At 43.8% G+C, this 19,471-nt stretch overlaps 1 protein-coding gene and 1 pseudogene across 2 annotated transcripts in view; both read right to left on the bottom strand.

Moving 5' to 3' along the window:
• Window positions 1–6,967, bottom strand: part of LOC147619919 (uncharacterized) — a 14,290-nt gene extending 7,323 nt beyond the window's left edge. Inside the window, exon 1 of one of the 2 annotated variants that reach the window (XR_015270102.1) lies at window positions 6,797–6,967. Coding sequence is in view for 1 of the 2 variants with exons in the window: in XM_086825779.1 (XP_086681905.1) it covers window positions 6,092–6,288 (197 nt within the window). In the remaining variant the exon portion in view is untranslated. Of the gene's footprint in view, window positions 1–6,091; window positions 6,736–6,796 lie in introns of those variants that run through there. The other variant, XM_086825779.1, reaches the window with a different exon arrangement.
• Window positions 6,968–16,386: 9,419 nt separating this feature from the next.
• On the bottom strand, window positions 16,387–19,250 carry LOC147619920 (uncharacterized; annotated as a pseudogene).
• Between the last annotated feature and the right edge of the window lie 221 nt (window positions 19,251–19,471).

A 19,471-nucleotide genomic window follows, 5' to 3' on the forward strand; every position in this document is an offset into this window, starting at 1 on the left:
ATCCGTGTGAATCTTAACAAGCTGAATTTGCTTGTTCTCTATCACCTCTCTGATGAAGTGATACTTCACATCCACATGCTTCGTCTTTGCATGAAAGACAGGATTCTTTGCCAACTGGATGGCACTCTGACTGTCACAATGCAACAATGGAATATCCCCTGTATAGCCCAAATCAACCACTAACCGAGATAGCCATAATGCCTCCTTGCAAGCCTCTGTGGCTGCAATATACTCGGCCTCTGTAGTAGATAAGGCTGTGCACTTCTGCATCCTGGATATCCATGACACAGCACCTCCTGTGAATGTAAATACATAACCGGTAGTAGACTTCCGGTTATCTGGATGACCGGCATAATCCGAATCCGTGTAACCATGCACTAATGCATCCTGTTTGCCAAAACAAATGCACATATCCTGTGTGCCCTTCAGGTATCTCATGACACCTTTCACTGCTTCCCAATGCTTCTTGCCAGGGTTGGCCATGTATCTAGAAACCACTCCCACTGCAAATGCAATGTCCAGCCTAGTAGCAACCATGGCATACATGAGACTGCCACAAGCTGAAGCATACGGAATCTTGGCCATATCAGCCCTGTCTCTATCTGACTGTGGGCTGTCCATAGCACTGAGTTTCACATATGGAGGCAAAGGAGTACTAGTCTTAGTCTCGCTCCAAAAAGGATTTGGAATGCCATTATTGTGGCAAAAAGGGACACATTAAAAAGCAATGCTACAAATGGAAAAATGATCAAAAAGAAAAGGAGTACTAGTCTTCTTCCCCCCGTCCATATTGAACCTCTGCAAGACTTTGCCAATGTATTCCTTCTGAGACAAATACAACACATGCTGATTTCTGTCCCGAAGTATCCGCATACCCAAGATGTGATTTGCATCACCCAAATCCTTCATATCAAAGGTTTCATGCAGCCTCTTCTTCAAGGCATCCATCTCTTTACGAGATTTCCCGGCAATCAACATATCATCAACATACAAGATGAGGATCAATAGACTGCCATCCAAAGCTTTCTTGGTGTACAAGCAGTGATCTATGTCACTTCTCCTGAATTTTTGAGATTTCATGAATGTATCAAATTTATGATACCATTCTCTTGGTGCCTGTTTGAGCCCATAAAGACTCTTTTTCAGCTTGCATACAAGCTTCTCCTTTCCACTTACTGCATAACCCTCTGGCTGCTGCATATATATCTCCTCATGGAGATCACCGTGAAGAAAAGCAGTCTTCACATCCATCTGAATCAAGTCCAGATCATCATGTGCAACCAAAGCCAACACAGCTCTAAGTGTGGTCATTTTGACCACTGGAGAGAAGATCTCATCAAAGTCCACACCATATTCCTACTTGAAGCCCTTAGCCACTAACCTGGCTTTGTATCTTGGCTTTGCATCTGGTGCAACTTTGAGCCTGTATACCCACTTGCATGGCAAAACCTTCTTGCCTGCAGGCAAATGCACCAACTTCCATGTTCCATTTTTATGCAGAGAATCCATCTCTGACTTCATGGCACGCTCCCATAGAGCTTTGTCTACCCTCTGTAAAGCCTCCTTATAACATGAGGGCTCCCCACAGTCAGTAAGCATCAAGTAGTCAACCCCTGGAACAAACCTGTCAGGGGCTCTGGAGGTTCTTGTGGACCTCCGTACCCAATGACCATCATTTGCAGGTTGCTGTCCAGCCTGCATATCACCTATTGGTGGCTCCTGTTCCATGCCATAAGGCTGAAAAATCATGCCCGGTATCTCCTCTAACTGTGGTATATCCATAGGGATATCTTCTGCCATATGTGGCTGTCCATTTGGACCATTTTCAGCACCATTTAAGGGCTGGTTTTCCTGCTGTAATGGCTGATTTACAACCCTTTGTTGTTGTCCATGATGTCCATTGTCATCAAAGATGACTCTGCCAGGCTCCTGTTGCCTTGCAGGCTCCTTATACATGCATGTTTCATCAAAAATGACATCATTGCTGCGTATGATCTTTCTATTCATGGGATCCCAAAGTCTATACCCCATTTCACCTCTGTCACCATATCCTAGGAATATGCATTTGTGAGACTTGGGATCAAGTTTGGTGCGCATTTCCCTGCGTATGTGCACGTACGCAACGCAACCAAACACTCTCAAGTGCTTGTATGACGGAGGCTTCCCTGTCCATACCTCTTCTGGCACTTTCCCACCAAGCCTCGTGTTAGGTGACCTGTTTATAAGGTGAACGGCTGTCATAACAGCTTCAGCCCAAAAACCATGAGGTAATGCAGCATGTGACAACATAGAACGGACCTTTTCCTGAATGGTCCTGTTCATCCTCTCTGCTGTCCCGTTTTGTGGAGGATCATAAGGAGTAGAGAGCTCCCTCTTGATGCCTTTAGCATCACAAAAGTCCTGAAACTGTTTGGACATGTACTCTCCACCATTGTCGGAACGCAAAGCTTTCAGTGTTTTGCCAGTTTGATTCTCAACAAGAGCAACAAACTTCTCAAACACTGAGAATGTATCACTCTTCAAACGAAGAGGATAGACCCACACCTTGCGTGTGGCATCATCAATGGAAGACACAAAATATTTTGCCCCTCCCAAAGAAAGCTGAGGCATCTCACATACATCTGTATGCACAAGCTCTAACTGAGCATCTTTCTGTCCAAGAGCTTTCTTGTGGGGGCACTGTAGTTGCCTACCATATATACAATGCTCACAAAATTGAAAACTTGAAAACTTTAGAGAAGGCAAGTAACCCAAACGAGACAATTGCTCCATTCCCTTTCTTGGCTTTTCCCCCTTTGCTGGGATCTCCCACGTGCATTCATTGCATTGGACTTTCCAACAGAGTTGTTTTTCCTGTTCATCTCTTCTTGAAGAAGAGCACCCTCAACATCTGCATATGACAGCATAGCATTCGAATTGCTAGTGGCTGTCCTAAATGTGTCCCAACTCTCTGGCAAAGTGCATAACAGAAAAGTGGCTTTGAACTCATCGTCCATCGCCAACTTTTGATTAATGACCTGGTTGACAATACCATTAAACTCATTTAGATGGGCTGTCATAGACGCCCCTTCCTTCATCTGAAGACCTATGAGTTTCTTCAACCAATACACTTTGCTTGAGGCACTTTGTTGGGCATACAAGTCCTGCAATCTCTGCCACATTCCCCAAGCTGTCTTCTCTTCACGAATGCTGAAAAGTAATGAGTCTGACACAGACAACATGATAGTAGATCTTGCCAGCTCATCCATATCTTCCCACTCTTCAGCAGTAAGAGAAGCGGGCATTACGCCCCTTTCTTTGATAGGCTTGTGCTGCTTTTTCTGGAGCAACACATTGTAGCACTGGGTTTGCCAAATATCATAATTATGCGAGCCTTCAAGCTTCTTGATGTGAAGCAATGAAGAGCTCTCACCTGTGGTTGCCATAGCAATATGCAACCTGTCAATGCCTGACTCCCTGCAAAATGTGCAAACACTGCACCAAAAGCACACAAAGTGCTCACAGTTTTTCTCCCAAGCTTTATCTCCCACTGCGGAAGCAAGAATGCAACTTTTCTCCCACTTTATGTGATGAAAACACCAAAATCTGGTTGCTGCAGATTTTGGACAACACCTTAAATGTGCTCTTTTGCCCTTCCAAAGTACTGTACAACAGTACCAATTGCTCACAAATGATGTACCAAACCTGTACCGGCAAGTACAGCAGCTGAAATTGAACCTTTTGGTCACTCAAAACAGTGTACAGCCATGCCAAAACATGCACAAAGTTGTGCCAAATCTGTACCAGCAGGTACAATAGCAACAAATGCTCCCCTGGCTGTCCAAATGAGTGAAAATCAGACTTTTACAGTCCTGTACACTGCATACAGCAGTCCCGAACAGAAATTGGGCAAAAGCCCCTTGACTGCAAGCTGATTTTTGAGGATTCAAGGCATAAATGTCTTGCCTGCTGCTTTGCCAAGCTCAACAAGCATACAAACTTGAAAAGCCCCTTGATTTAAGATCAATTTCTGATCATACATGGTACATTGACGCACATGAAGGCATCCAGAGTGTTCACGATGCTTCCCCCTGGCCACATATACATCCAATACATGAAAGCCCCTTGATTTACAGGCACATTGAGTGCTTGTAAGGCATCAACACATTATCCACAGCATCAAATGCGATTGCCTGCATGCAAATCAACCAAATCGGCACAAAAGCCCCTTGATTTGCACTGCAATTTGCTGCAATTTTGCCCAAATGTGTGATTTCTCACATCATACAGCATGTTTGAGTGCTTAATTGCACAATTACATCAAAAGCCCCAAATTTCGACATCCAATTTCCTGCAAATTGATCCTGATTTGACCAATTTCGTGCAAATTTATCTTGATTGTGACCAATGTCACCCAATTTTGCCAATTTTGCTCAAAAAATTGAGCAATTCGGCGCCTGTATTTACTCAATTAATGATTGCACCTGCTCAATTGCAAATCCCCCAAAAAAAATTGAGGCAAATACCTTGATTTCTGATTTTCTGTTGCAGGAAAGGGGGGTGATGAATTTGGTGCTGCTCTGCAGAAATTTGATGGGCATTGGATGCTTTGGAATTGAGTAATGAATGTATCAGCCTCTTCACCTCTTCAAGGCCTGCGTTTGCCCTTCCCGGGGACTACCATCGTTTTGTGGAGCCAGGAGCGCTTGCAGACGTGACTGAAGGAACTCGAAGAGGCGAACTACCAGTTGATGTGTCGCCTGTGTATTCGCTCACTGCTCACGCTGAAGGGCCACCCGCTTCGCCTGGTTCACTCGCTGCTGAGCGCCAACTTTGCTTCGCCTAGTAGTGCTGAACTACAGATGACGTGATAGCCTTCGCTTCACGTTCGCCTGACGTATTCGCCTAGCGCTACTCGCCTAGGTGGCCGGCCGACTCCATATGCCTGGCAGCCTTCGCTCAACGCCGGGCGTTTCAATTTCGCCTTGTGCTGCTGGCTTCGCCAATGGCTCAACGCCCGCCAGCCTTCGATCGCCTAGCGTATGTTCGCCTAGTAAATGGTTGGGCAGCCACGTGGGCTGGCTGCGCTTTGCTTCGCCGTGCGCCTTCTACACGCCTGAAGTCGACAGCTCTCTTCGCTTGATTGGCTGCGACTGACTCCTTGTCCGCCTGGATGCTGTGACCCTGATGCAAGCTGCTCAGCGCTCTCTGCCACAGCTGTAGTATGACAGCAGCAAAGCAAGCAGCTCGTTCAGCTATCAAGGAGAAGAGGGAAGAGGGAGGGATCACTAAGCTCTGATACCAGTTGATGGGAGAAGGAGGGTTAGGTCATGTAGGAGACATACACAGAGAAACACAAGGGAGAGAGAGAGAGAGAGAGTTGTGGGGATAAGTCAACATGAGTGTGTGACTCCCCTATCACACATGTATATTGCACTAGTACACATAGTGCACTTAGTACATTAAAAGTACTAAGTGTACTAAGTTAGGGTTAGGTCATGTAGGAGACATACACAGAGAAACACAAGGGAGAGAGAGAGAGAGAGAGTTGTGGGGATAAGTCAACTCATGAGGCATGAGTGTGTGACTCCCCTATCACACATGTATATTGCACTAGTACACATAGTGCACTTAGTACATTAAAAGTACTAAGTGTACTATGTACTATAACTTATGGGCTTGTACACACTATAAGGGTGGGCATAACGCCTTTACCCCAACACTGACAATACACAAAACTGATGATAACAGATGAATTAAAGCTCACATTCATGCACCAGCATGCTCACTATGATGTACAACCATAGAGCAACATAACCATGCAGAGAGATGTGTACTGTATGTTGAACAGCAAGAGATCGCGATCTCTTGTTGGAGGACAAATTTTCAGCAATGATGTCCAACTCTCTACCACAATTAATTCATGCTATTTTAAGCTGTTCTATCATTCCAAAATCACTTTCAACCTTTTAAAACACTCTGAAACAAGCGGATAACATAAATCTACTCAATGCATGCCAATGAGCGTAGTCGCCGTATGGCTACACTCGCCCTGCAACCTGGAAGAGCAGAAAACAGATATAATGCGATGCCGGAGCCGTGTATCTCGTACCTAGACGAAAGGATGCTCCCGTCAATGCGAACGTGCACTAATGAGGTCGATGTCACTGCCGTCGATGTCGATGTCGTCGTCGATGCCGATGCCGATGCCGATGCCGATGCCGAATCGCAATGCCGATGTCGAAAACGCAAGTGAAAATGCCTCCGCCGCGGGCGTAATCGTGAGCGTGAACATGGGCTCGTGGACATCGTGGATGTGAGCGAATAGCACTCTCGGATGCTAGAACCGCTCGATGTGGAAAAATCACTAAGAAAACCGCCTGTTTCGCAGCTGCCGAATGCTAGAAAATGATGCCAGGAAGAACTGCGTGGAAAGTAGCTTTTGTAGCTTATTAATTAAAACTTAATTAATAACTAATTGAGCTTAAAGCTCTTTGCAATAGCAAAAAAATGTGTGTGTGAAGAAAACGTGAAGCTCTCCTTCTCTCTCTTGTTGCTCTGTCAGGCACCAGGAGTGGAGAACACACTCTCCAGCACACTCTCTCTCTCACGTTTTTGAACTGAAGAGCTCTCTCTCACCAACGCAGGTAAAAAACGAGTGTGTGTGTGTGTGTGTAGCGCATACACAAGATATCTGCTCTCTCTCTCTTGCAAGCTACTGCCAGTTCACAATCTCTCAAGCAGAAGCACACAAACAAGCTCTACAAGCTCTACACCTTCTACAGAAAAACGATTTCTGCAGCACGCTCTCTCTCACCTTATCCTCCCTAGCTAAGAGCTCGTTCTCACGCGCGGGATGCCGGGATTGCGAATCCAAGCTCTGATACCAATTGTGGGCATTGCGGAAGCGCGTACGAGCTGCGGGAGCGATGCGCGGTGAAGCTAAGCTAGAGCACACACAGAAGATAGGGTTAGAACTGTTAGTGTTCTATTCACAAGAAAGAAGGATATACATGCTATGGGCGCCCGGCCATCCCGGCCATATGGGCTTTATACCCCAACACAAGACCCATTGTAGTTATTTATATATAATGTTTCAATTGTATCTTAATATTAATAAAACACAATATATATGTTCAAATATGGAAAAGGTTTCGAGGGTCAGTAGCAGCAACTCGTCAAGGGCCTTCAAAGGAAAGCATGGACTTAGATGCCTTGATAAAACTAAAGAAGGAGTGCACTTACGAGTTCTTCCATGGTAGGGACAAGGCAAATCCAATGAGGAGTGCTTTGTACTTAAGATGTCAACAATTGGTTTGGCATTTGGCCTTGCCTTGGTGAATAGGATGAGGCAAACTAGAACGGGTGACCTTCGTCAAGCATGGGTCCAATTTGACCACACTAGATAAACAATTGACATCAGGGTGACTATGGCTTGCCATGTCTATGACCCCAGGTAACTCACAACACTTTGCAACAATATTTTTAGTTCTCACAGTGGAGATTTATGGTGTTGTTATCTTACACATGTATTTATGTTTAGCATGCAAGATCTTTTGATAATAGCTACTTGCGAGATGAAGGAGGAGGATATGGACGCTCAGTGTTTATTTTGGGAATGTATCAATGAAGTGATGACAACCCATGGATGTGAAGCTACCAACTTTCATGGTTCATGGCTGACGAGGCGCAAGCAAATTGGAATGTAGTCCACCATGTTTTCAACAAGGACAAGAAGAATGTGATGGTGGATTGTGAAAGGTCTTGCCATTGGCATTGGTTACAAGCATGCACCTCCACACAAGGCTTGTTCATGTGGAGTCCTAACAAGAGCACAAATAGATGTGTGAAAAGTGGCATCTCGCTCATACAAAAGAGGTAGCGTTAGCTGAGTCATGGCTACTACGTCAATGGTGGCGCAATGGAAATGTAGCCAAGAAGAACATTCCATCAATGGATTGTTGGTTGACTTGGTGGGAGGTGCATATCGCGCATTGGGGAAGTGTAATGACAAGGGTGGAAGACAATGGTGATGGCCCTGACACTCCAAGAACAAACTTGTTAGAGGGTAAGCATGGTAGCTGGCTACCAAGAGAAGGATTCCAAAGGAAAATATCCCTATATGATGCGTACACCACTGACATGGCAAATGCTATACTCCAAATCATAAAAGCAAGCTCCTATACAAAAGGGAAGAACATTGGGAAAGGGCCTAGCCTTGAGTAGTTAAGCGCAAAGAGAAACCCATAACTAGCCCAAGTAGTGAGGAAAATTAATTAGGCAACTGAAGGTACTCCTATGTATAAAGAATCTTCACCTTTGTCTAGCAACAAGGAGACATTTCTTAGAAAACGTCCAATCAAGGTCCTGGAGGATGTAGATGATGATGCAAGTCATCATCTTGAATACATTTATGAGGTGTGATATTGCAAATAGAAGGACAGGCCTAGACAGATTCACTTCAAGGACAATGTCACCGAAACTCCACCCCCATGGAGAAACGATACAAAAGTTGTGGCTGTGGTAGTAGTGAAACACCCTCCCGTCACGTAGTCCTAAGTCTCAAATACACTGTAAATCACTCTCAAGGACCTCACAAATAACTAAAATACTAGTTTCCTCTAGGCCCTAAAGTCACAATTAACATTGTTTATGTCCCAAATAACTTGGAACACTTTAATTCACAGGTCTCAACTTTAAATCACAAACCAGTCACAATCACTACTCACTAGCACTTAGGTTTCCAAATTGCTATTAACACTTAGGTTACAACTTGTTCAAAACATGTCATGTCATACTCATTTACCACAGCACACACTTATATGGAAACTCCAATATTTCATTTATTTCTCAGGAAAGATATTCAATTTTTTAGGCAAAATGTAACACCAACTTGCAAATGTTAATGTGAACTTTCCTGAAATCATAAAATAGACACAAAGTTTTGGCCAAAAATCAAATATCTGTTTTCCTTAAAAAATGTCTTTCTATCTTCCCTCAATTTCCCAGAATATGCTTTAATGGTTACTAATATGCCATATCATGCACTAGAAAAATCAACATGCATTTCTATGTATGCATATGCACTTAACATATTCACTGTATATACCGCTCCTATGCATTCAACTTAAATCGATCTTTATGTATCTTTTTTTTATGATTTAGTTCATTGTTTTTTATGGAGCAATGCGAATCTCAAAGGAATTATTTTTATGTTTTTAATTTTAGGAAATCTGAAATATAAACCAACCTCAGATTCCAATAAAACAACGAAGCGCTGGGTAAGTCCTTCCCCACCAACTCCCTTCTTTTCGACTTTAGTTTCACCACTCTAACCCCGAACTCCACTCTCCTTCTACCTCTCTCTCACTCTATCACTCAAATTGGCTCTTATATATGCATACACACTAACAATCATACACATAACCCAACATACATACACACACACTCTAAATGATTAAGCATTTCTCTTCTTACTTATAAAATTCTCTCTTTATTTTCGTGCTCTGTTTTCTGCTTGTAAGCACACACACACTCCCTAATTAATCAAGCACACACCACACACACACTCTAATTAGCTACTACCCCCATACTATCAACCCTACACACACAAACATAGATACACACACACTTCATACATCAATTCTCTCTCCTACACACAGACTTCATCAATCACGCACAGGTAGCCATCTATTCTAACACACACACACACAAAATCACGCAGGCAAGCATACATACACACATGAAATCTTCTTCTCTCTATCTAATGTTATCCCTCTCTCTCTCTATGGAGTACACACATGCACATACATTCAAGCAAGCACGCGTACACACATAGACGCATATACTCCTATCCACACACCCACACAAACATGCGCATACATTTTCTCTGTTTCCCTACTTCTTGTTGTCTCCCTGGCGACGCTCACCACTAGACACTTGATCATACATAAGAAGTCCACAATGTACCACTCACAATGCAACGGACAAGCAAAATCCACAATCGGGGGAGCTGGCAAAGTTCGTGTACAAAAACATCATGACTAAGTTTAGATGTCCCATTGAGTTGGTGAGTGACCAAGGCACACACTTCATGAATGAAGTCATTAAGGAGCTCACCACTAGACACTTGATCATACATAAGAAGTCCACAATGTACCACCCACAATGCAACGGACAAGCAGAATCCACAAATAAGACATTGATCAAAATACTCAAAAAGATAGTGGAAGGCAACAAAAAGGACTGGGACAGGAAATTGGATAGTGCCCTCTAGGATTTCAGGGCATCTTACAAGGTTACTTCTACAGGCATGACACCCTTTAAGATGGCCTATGGGTTAGAGGCAATAGTGCCCATGGAATTTATTGTACCTAGCTTGAGAATAGCTTTTCAAGAGAAGCTCCTCATGGTGGAGTTCAGGGCACACAGAATACAGGATTTGCTCGAGCTAGACGAGGCAAGGCAGGAGAGAACCTACTTGGTTGAAGCAATATAACGAAGGAAAAAGGCCTGGGTAGATAGGCATGGCAAGAATAATCTGTTCAAAAAAGAAGACAATGTTTTGGTGTTCAATTCTAGGATGGGCAAGCACCTGGGAAAGCTTAAACTGAGGTGGATTGGGCCATGTGTAGTAGAAGAGGAAATAGCCCCATGAACCTTCACTGTAAGAAATCTTGATGGTTCCATGTATGCAGGAAAAGTGAATGGTTACAGATTGAAGACATATTTTAGATCTCCGAGATCCGGGGAAGTCCTACCTCAAGTGTTGAGTATTAGGATAGAATCTATTGCAGGAAAATGACAATGTGCTAAAACTCCAGAGGAACAAAGGAACTCTACTAGTCTTGAAATGGCAACAAAATAGCAAGGAAAAAGCACATAAAGAAACATAATTTGAAAAATCAAAATTAAAGAAAAATGAGGAGGCATGTCATGATTCTACAAAATCACGCAGATTCCCTTAATGATGGTAACCATATGCAAAAATGCCATGACATGCAAAACAATCTCACAAACACTAGCGACGAGAGAACGAGAGAGAAAATGCAACACAACCAAAGCAACCAACACATTGAAGCCACTCAATATGCAACTATAACTATGACAACCAGGTAGGCAAGCGACAAGGAAAAGGTGAGTGCCAAAGAATTGCAACCAGTTAAGCTGTCATGCCTCCTTGACCTGAACAAAAAGAAAAATGATGAATGGGCTAGCAAAGTAGGCTTCAAGCAGATGATTGATCAAGATTGGGATGCTCTGGCCACCCCTGAGGGAGCAAAACTACTTCTCCAGACTTTTGTAGACAACTCTTTGGTAAGATGCCTATGCGCGTGGATACTAAGTTGGTAAAATTTGCGTTGGGGTTACCCAATGAGGGCACCACTGAAGCAGACAAGTCTTATAATGTGCCAGGAGAAGTGCCAAGGAAGGGAGCTATGCATTAGGTCAAGGATGTGGCAGACCCGGAAATAAAAACACAGCTTCAATTCTACCTGTAGAACATCACCTTAATGGCCAAGACAGAGAATATGTATGCCAAGCACTACAACAGACTAGTGGCTATAGAGAAAGGCCACTCAATTAATTGGGCAGCAATATATTTGGAAAATCTCTGAGCTAGAGCAAGGTCATCATTGGCAAAAGGGGGCAACACTGTTGAACATGCCCATCTTAAGGCTCTAGCCAGGGCAGCCCCAGATGATGATGACTCAATAAAACGGATAAGGGAGAGGAGAACAAAGCACAGAGAAGAGGGCACCTCATCTAAGAGCAGGGAGGAAGGCAAGTGGAGAAGCTGTACATTAGGCGTGAAACAGCCCTTATGTGTGTGTGAGTGCCTATAAAAGGCTTCGTAAACTGAGAGAGCCCTTTACATGTACACATTTTGGCTAATGCACGTGGGTGTGAGCAAGATGTTTTTGAAATCAGCTTTTGTCTATCTCTCTCCACTTCTTGAACACTCTCTCTACTTCTTGATAGCTGTAGGCCATGGCTATGGCTGCTCTAAGCTTGAACCCGGTTTACATTTGGCGATCCTGCTGATAGAAATCTCACGATTTCTAGTGAGAGTACTTAGAAATTAGGAAGCTTTAGAGTTTGTAGCAGCCATGGAGCAGAAATCTAAGTTTCTGCAGCGGTGGGAGAAGTTGGAGAAGAAGGTCACACACAGGTGTAAGATCTGTGAATCTAAAGCTCATTCTTGGCGAGCTTGCCCTTCTTATTTCAAGAATTGGAAAGATGTTCTGGAAGATGGAGAGTGCAGCCATGAGGAGTTACTTGATTGCATAGAACTCGCAACAATATGGTGGCAGCAACACCTGGGTAAACTCTTTGATTATGGAGAGCATTGTACAGTTTGTGGGGAGTTGGGACACTCTACAAAGAGGAGAGATTGTCCAATTCTGGCTGTCCAAAAGCTTGACAAGATTCATCAACAAGTTTGGGAATATTGGCTGACGCAGACGAAGAAGTGTACAAATGTGGTTCCAAAAGATGATGATAATAGAGTCCAGCAAGCTTTCACGGATCCTCAAGCTGAGGAAGAGAAGGCTTTGAGATCTGTAAGGGCTGAAGAGACAGGGCGCACTTCAAGAGGCTGCAAGGGAGAGGGTGAACCATGCACCAAAGGGATGGTGGTAGCCTTACACAGCAGTATGGGAAGTGTACTTGTGTATGAGAAGCACTTGGAGGCTGTGGAACTTGAAAAATCAGCAATTGAAGAACACTTCATTGACTACAGCCATAGATTGCTGCAGACAGAAGAAGAATTCATGGAATTAAGTATGTGTGTATCAGAGAATGAGGACATGTATGAAGATGCCAAATATCATGATGATGAAGAAGGAATTTGGGGGCCAATTTGTAGCAGCCAAATGAGAAAATCTGTTTTCCAAATTATGTCTACTTTGGTGTGTTTCATTCAAGATTGTTTCTTGATCTGTATGATGTTTTGGAGGCTGATTTATATTCTATATGATGAGTTTTTTGAGCAATTCATCATTGTGGCTGATAAAAATTTAGAACTACTTGATAGTTGGTTTGAGAAGGTATGCAATTTTCTCATGCATATGAGCAGCCATGTTAATTGTTGGACTTGGAGTCTGCAAGGTCGAAGGGTGAATATGCTCAAATCAGCGCAGATGGAGTTTATTACATTTCGTTCTACATGTGTGTTGGTATGGTGGGCTCAATTAATCAAAGACGTGCATGATGATGCTTTTGATGAAGATGAGCTGCATGTAGGCCAATTGTTCTTTTCAATATGTGGGCAAGATAGCGCTTACATAAAGCAAGACAGTGGCTGCTATCAGGAGCAGCAATGGACATATGAGCCATTCTTGGTGAAGTGCTATGCGGAACAGCTAATTATAATGGCAACACAACATGTGTTCAAGCAATCACTATGCCAGCTGCAAGAACATTCAACTCTGAGTGCAAGATTGGTGTGGGATCCTGGTGGATGACATTCTTTCTTTTTGGGGGCTAGCAAGGTTGCTAGTTACCCCATGGCAATGTGTGTACCAAATAGTAGCTCTCTGAGGAAGTGTAATACACACTGATGGCTGCTTGATACACACTGGTGGCTGCTTTGATACACACTGATGGCTGCTTGATACACACTGAAGCTTGCCAGCGCATACACACTCAGACATAAATATCTGAAAATGATGTACCAGCCATCGTCAGCACCAAACCTCTGGTGGTACCAGCAGTACTGTGTGTGTGCAGGCCCAACAGAGCAGCTGGATGCTAAGGGATTTGACCAACGTTGCTGGTCTGAGAGAGAGAGACTCTTGGGCTGCTAGAGAGGCTTGAAACTCATAATGGAGAGCCGAGAGGAAGAGGCAGACGCTCAGGAGCAGATGGCCAGCGCTAGAGAGGTTTTAAAAAGCATAAAATAAAATGATTAGGCTGCCTCTGCTGTTGACGACAAGCATGGGGAAGTGTGGGATGATGAAGCGATGGGTGGCAGAGATGCAGACGGGTCATCTCTTAAACCTTTGACCATAGTATCTGATGTGCCAGATGCCAGAGTGCCAGAGACACTTCCAATATGATGATATTCAGCACTCGAGATTCAGCATCTCTGAAGAGATCAGCCACCATCAGAAGTCATGGGTCAGCATCAGCTATCAGATATAACATCTGATATCTGAAATCTGAAGCTGATGGACCAGCGTCAGAGATATTTTTATCTGATGGGCCAGTGTCAGATAAATAGGCAGATGCAGATATATCTGATGGCCAACAGAGCCAGATTATGTATGGAATTAGCGGCCGGCAGCGATTTGATTTGATGGGTCAGCGCCAACGCCAGATACATCTGATGGGCCAGCGCTTCCATCTGATGACAATCAGCATTTCCATCTGATCTGCTAGAGAGAGAGACTTGCAACTCATAACAAAGAAGGCCAGATGCTTGAGGCCATAGCTTGTATCGGATAGAGCCAGTGTTTCAGTCGTCAGCTTATCAGAGTTTAGAGGCAGAGTCAGATATTCTCTGAAAATGGTCAGATATTGTTTGATGGACCAGCACCAGCAGGCTAGCACCAGAGATTTTTATCAGATAACCGAGCAGCTATCATTGCACGTTTTTATATGGAGCGGGGGGGGTGTGTGCCGTTGCTGGTCTGCGAGAGAAATGGTCATGTGTGGGTGTGCAGGCTCAATGGGGAAGCTGACTAAACCTGGCTTGGGATGCTCATAATGGAGAGGACCGAGAAGAAGAAGCCAGCGCCAGAGTTTTCAAAGCCAACATGCATGGCGATGGCAGAAGTAGATGGTTAGCGCGCCAGAGGCAAAAGGCCAGCGGCGGCAGAGGCAGATGGCTAGAGGAAGAAGCCGGCCATGGCAGCTACTGATCTTCTCATGAGCTACTAACTTGAGATGCTTTATATCTCTAATCATGAGATGCATGACCTCCAACTTGAGATGGATAATAACTGAGACTAAGGGCACATACATACATACTTATGCTGGGGAAATGCCAGTCATCTAGCCCAGTGGTTATTAGTCCATTTAGACTGGGCACAAAATGCATATATTGCCCCTTATGCTACTGGTCGGCCAGTCAACCTGCTGCCCAGGTCCACATCTGCTCCTACTTGGCCTTACTCTCTGCCAGCTACTCCCTTGACCTTGACACATGCCAACTGCCATACATACCTGCTGGATCTACTGATTGGACATGTTCACTGATTGCTTGTTGTTAGTACCATGGGTGTAGGGTACCTGTACACGTGAAAGATTAACAATGTAGGCATGTGGGGAGGGAAATGAGGCAGAGTAATGTAAATAGCCCACATGTGAACATCTTTGGCATGGAGAACACTTGGACAGACAGGCCGACCTGAAGTGGTCTGGCTAACTAGGATGAAGCTAGCTAACTAGCAGTATTCTAGCCGACCCAACACTTGCCTCATCCTATAAAGAGAGACTACTCCAGCCATTAATCTATCTATCATCAAGGCAACAAATCACCATCATCAAGCCCCACACATTAGCAACAGTAGGGGGGCCTAAAGCATGTAGCAGAATCAAAAGAGCCTCCAACATCAATTTAGCATTGATCACATTAAGAAGTAGAATACAAAGTTTCTGCATCAGTAGGCTCAGCAAAATAATGTCAATTTATTGGCTAATTTCTTTCAGCTCTATAGTTTCAAAACTTATTCTACATAAATATGAAAACCAAGAACTTTCAGCAGGACAAATGCCTCAAAAAGTTCTATAAAAGGGATCCAGTGCCTGGCCATTATCTCATCCTGAATCTTACACTGCTTTTCTGTATTTCAGCGGCGACCTGCTGCTCCAGCCCCCGAACCTACTGCTACAACCCCAACACTGTCGCTGCTATGTTTCAGCGACAATCTGTAGGCTCCAGCCCCGACACTGTCCAGACAACTTCATGATAGCTGCGTTTTGCTGTCTTGCTTCTTCAAATGCTGGTCAACTGCATCCGGACTGCTTCCACTTTTGTTTTAGCAATTGTCAACTAAAGGGTTGCTGCATTTTGCTGGTTGTATACTTATTTATGAAGTCTTCATGTGTTGCAAAGCTCGTGTGCTGACATGCTGACAATATGATGAGCAGACATAGCAGCAATACTCAGACCTGCATACACTCCTAAGCTTCTTGTCGTCCATCCAAGTTTCTAATGTCATCAAAGTTGTCCCTGCCCACCACAGATGAGCCTGCTATTACTGAAGTGTTAGAAAAAACTACTACATCCATTAAATTTGATTGAGATCAGATTAGTATCAGGACAAAACCCAAATTTCAAGCTCACAATTGGCTGCAATCAAATGGGTACTGCTCACAGTTGGCTACAATCAGCACTCCATGAGGAGATAAACCTCTAAAATGCCTATTATTTACTAAAGGGAAGTATATACACAGCAGAAGAAGCAAGTAAGAACAGTGGATATTTTAGTAGGTTGACTTGTGGAAGCTATTGCTATTACTAAATAGATCATCATCGTTAGAAGCATTCTCAAAATAGCTCTACAAAAGCTCACATTGTGAGTGTTGGCCCTCATTGAAAAACAGTTACACAGCAGAAGAAGCAAGTAGGAACAGTGGATATTTTACCAGGTTGACCTGTGGAAGCTATTGCTATTACTAAACAGATCATCATCATTAGAAGCATTCTCAAAAGAGCTCTACAAAAGCTCACACTGTGAGTGTTGACCCTCATTGAGAAACATACTGCACTAAAACTTGTAGCTGACCAAAGAGATCATTTTCTCCTCCTCCTCGTATCTTCCTTCAAATGTTGAATGGCTCTGCATAACCAGTTCTCCAAAAACAAGTCACAATTGTTCTTGTCCACAATACCACATAGAGGTTTAACACATGGCATACCCACTGAATATTTCAGTTTGGCATGTCGTTTTGCATTCAACCTTCTTATCTTATAATGCTCATCCATGGAACCACAAAGATCCGTCATAGGTGTGGTTACAACAAGCTGAACATAACCTGTAGCACACCAATCTTTCAATTTGCTCACAGCTTCGTCGTCTTTGAGATGAGAAATTCTTTTCCCACTGTTATGCGTATACATCGTATCTACATCCAATGATGAGAGAGCGCTTGTCTTGTTCACCTCTTCTCCTGTCTTCATTTGGCATAAAACTGGCAAATATTTGCAGAGGCTAGGTACATATAGCATAAAGATAACATCTGGCCCACAATCATTGTCCGGACCTGTACGAATGTAAGTGGAAAACGAGCCATTGGATTCGATCGCATTGATCCAATCAAGCAACCTATACTCAGGACTCACATCTTTTACGAGACATGCTAATATTGGGTTATCAGATTGGACTAAATATGCCTTCTCTTTGTAGACATCGTCTATCATTTCTGTAATGCCACTAGGCAGCATTTCAATTGGTGCCTTGCCATCAAAAAAGCAGCCCAAACCACTGGCTGCATACAGCTCATAGTCCTCTCCAATCTTGGAGTCAGATGCTTGAGCACTATGAACATATCTATTGATACAAAGGTTGCCAAACTGAATAATATTTGATTTCAAGTAGCTCAGCAGCCCTCTCTGCACAATGGGCTCATCGATCTTCACACATGCAAATACATCATACTCTCCATCAAATGGAACTTCACCTTCGTAAAAGAAGACCTTCTCGCCTTCGTGACATTCGATTGCTAGCCTTCCAATGCCATATTCTACCATCTTGAGGGCAGCTAAATCAACAAATTGAATACTCGACATGCCTCCAAAGTAAAAACCCAACACCATGTCAATCAAAAAGGCAATTTGTTTAGGATCATTCTTGTTAAACAACTTCACTATGTCATCCTTGACAGATCTGAATAGCTGCAATTCCACACCACTTGAATTGCATAATGCGATGACAAAGTTGACAAAGAAATTTGTGCCACCATTGCACTGCCCAGCCATGTATCTCTCTAAGGCGGTTACAAAGAATCTATATCTTCCCTTGTAGATACTGAATATCTTGTTCATGTCTAAATTATGAGTATCAACAAAATTATCTGCATAAGCTATCATTTCTTTCTTAACCTCAAACCCTTTGAAATCCAAAACCTCCGTATACTCGAAGCGTTGTTTTACTGATCCAGATTGGAACACCGATTTAAGCTGAAGAAGTGTTGCTCCTGTACCGGAGACGACAATGGCTGGAGTCCTTGGGCATTTTGAAAGCTCTACCAGCATCGGATTGAGAATCGACCTCTGTCGATCTCCCAGTGATACCGATGCAAATCTGTTACTGAGGTACCGATTTATCTCTTGACATTCGTCTATTGCTATGAAGCCATTCCAACCTAATTTCCCTTGCAATTTCTCAATCATTTGCCAAAACATTGTGCACACCTCAGTCCAATGCAAATCATCGTCTTTCAAAACGAATGTGTTCATAAGTGCAAGTGTCAGCTCTTCAAAGACATCCCTCACACCGAGCCTCTGAGATTCTAGTTGAAGACACATCCAATCATAGCTGGTGATCTCAGGTCTTCCTTCCTTGCACTTTGCCCAAAGAAAAAGCCGTGCAAATACTAAAGCTCCGATGCAACAAGATAGTGCTGTCGTATCAGTAATTGGCATCTCGGTACCGAACAATTTGAGCATGTGTTGCGCTACAGCCAAGACATCTCGTGACCCAGAATATCCTCCCACAGTTGAGTCTGCCAGACCGGTGAAGAGAAGGCAGTTCCTTTGGAGTCCCCATTCCAAAATGGTGCGAGTCTTTCCGACGCCGCTTGCACCAAGGACAACTACCAAGTGCATCAGACTGTTGTTGTCAGAAAAGATCTGCTCTCCATGGAGCTCCGATGTCTTGGATGGAGAATCCAATGCCGTCCATAGGGACTTGGCCTTGTAGGTGAACCAAAAGTGCAGACTTTGTGGCGTCCAGGACTGTAAACATGTTGCCAAGCTCCATGGCGGGGTATGCTATCCAAGGATGCATGGGTAGAATCCCAAACACGGTTACATAAGTTGATGACAAGCTCTTCCCCTGCAAAAGTTCCAGAAGGACTGTGTAAGGGGACATTCGATTGTAGCAGTTCCAACTCCAAATACGCCTCAAGGTCTGTCAACAAGGGTGGATCGTGCAGGTGCTTGACAGAAGACATGATCTTTGTTGCCGCTGCGTCAAGGTCATCCCCAAGAGCTCTCAGCAGCCTCACGCGCTTCGTGGGCGACCAGCCTTTCACGGTCTCTCTGACCAGCTCCATCGCAGCAGGTGTCAATTGGAGGCCTTAAACATAAGCAAGCGCCTCCCTCTCTGTGTACTCCCTCTCTATTTCGCTTTCTATCACCCCTCCTCTCTCTATCTCTCTCTCTCTCTTTCTCTCTCTATCTACATATATATACACATATATACGTATATATCTCTTAAAGCCACCGTGTGATATTGACGAGGGTGGGAGAGGGAAAGGGAAAGAGATATATACATATATATGTGTATATATATGTAGATAGAGAGAGAAAGAGAGAGAGAGA

This window comes from Cibotium barometz, chromosome 32 (genome assembly GCF_041138505.1).
Source record: "Cibotium barometz isolate CiBa-2024 chromosome 32, ASM4113850v1, whole genome shotgun sequence".
Lineage (NCBI taxonomy): Eukaryota > Viridiplantae > Streptophyta > Polypodiopsida > Cyatheales > Cibotiaceae > Cibotium > Cibotium barometz.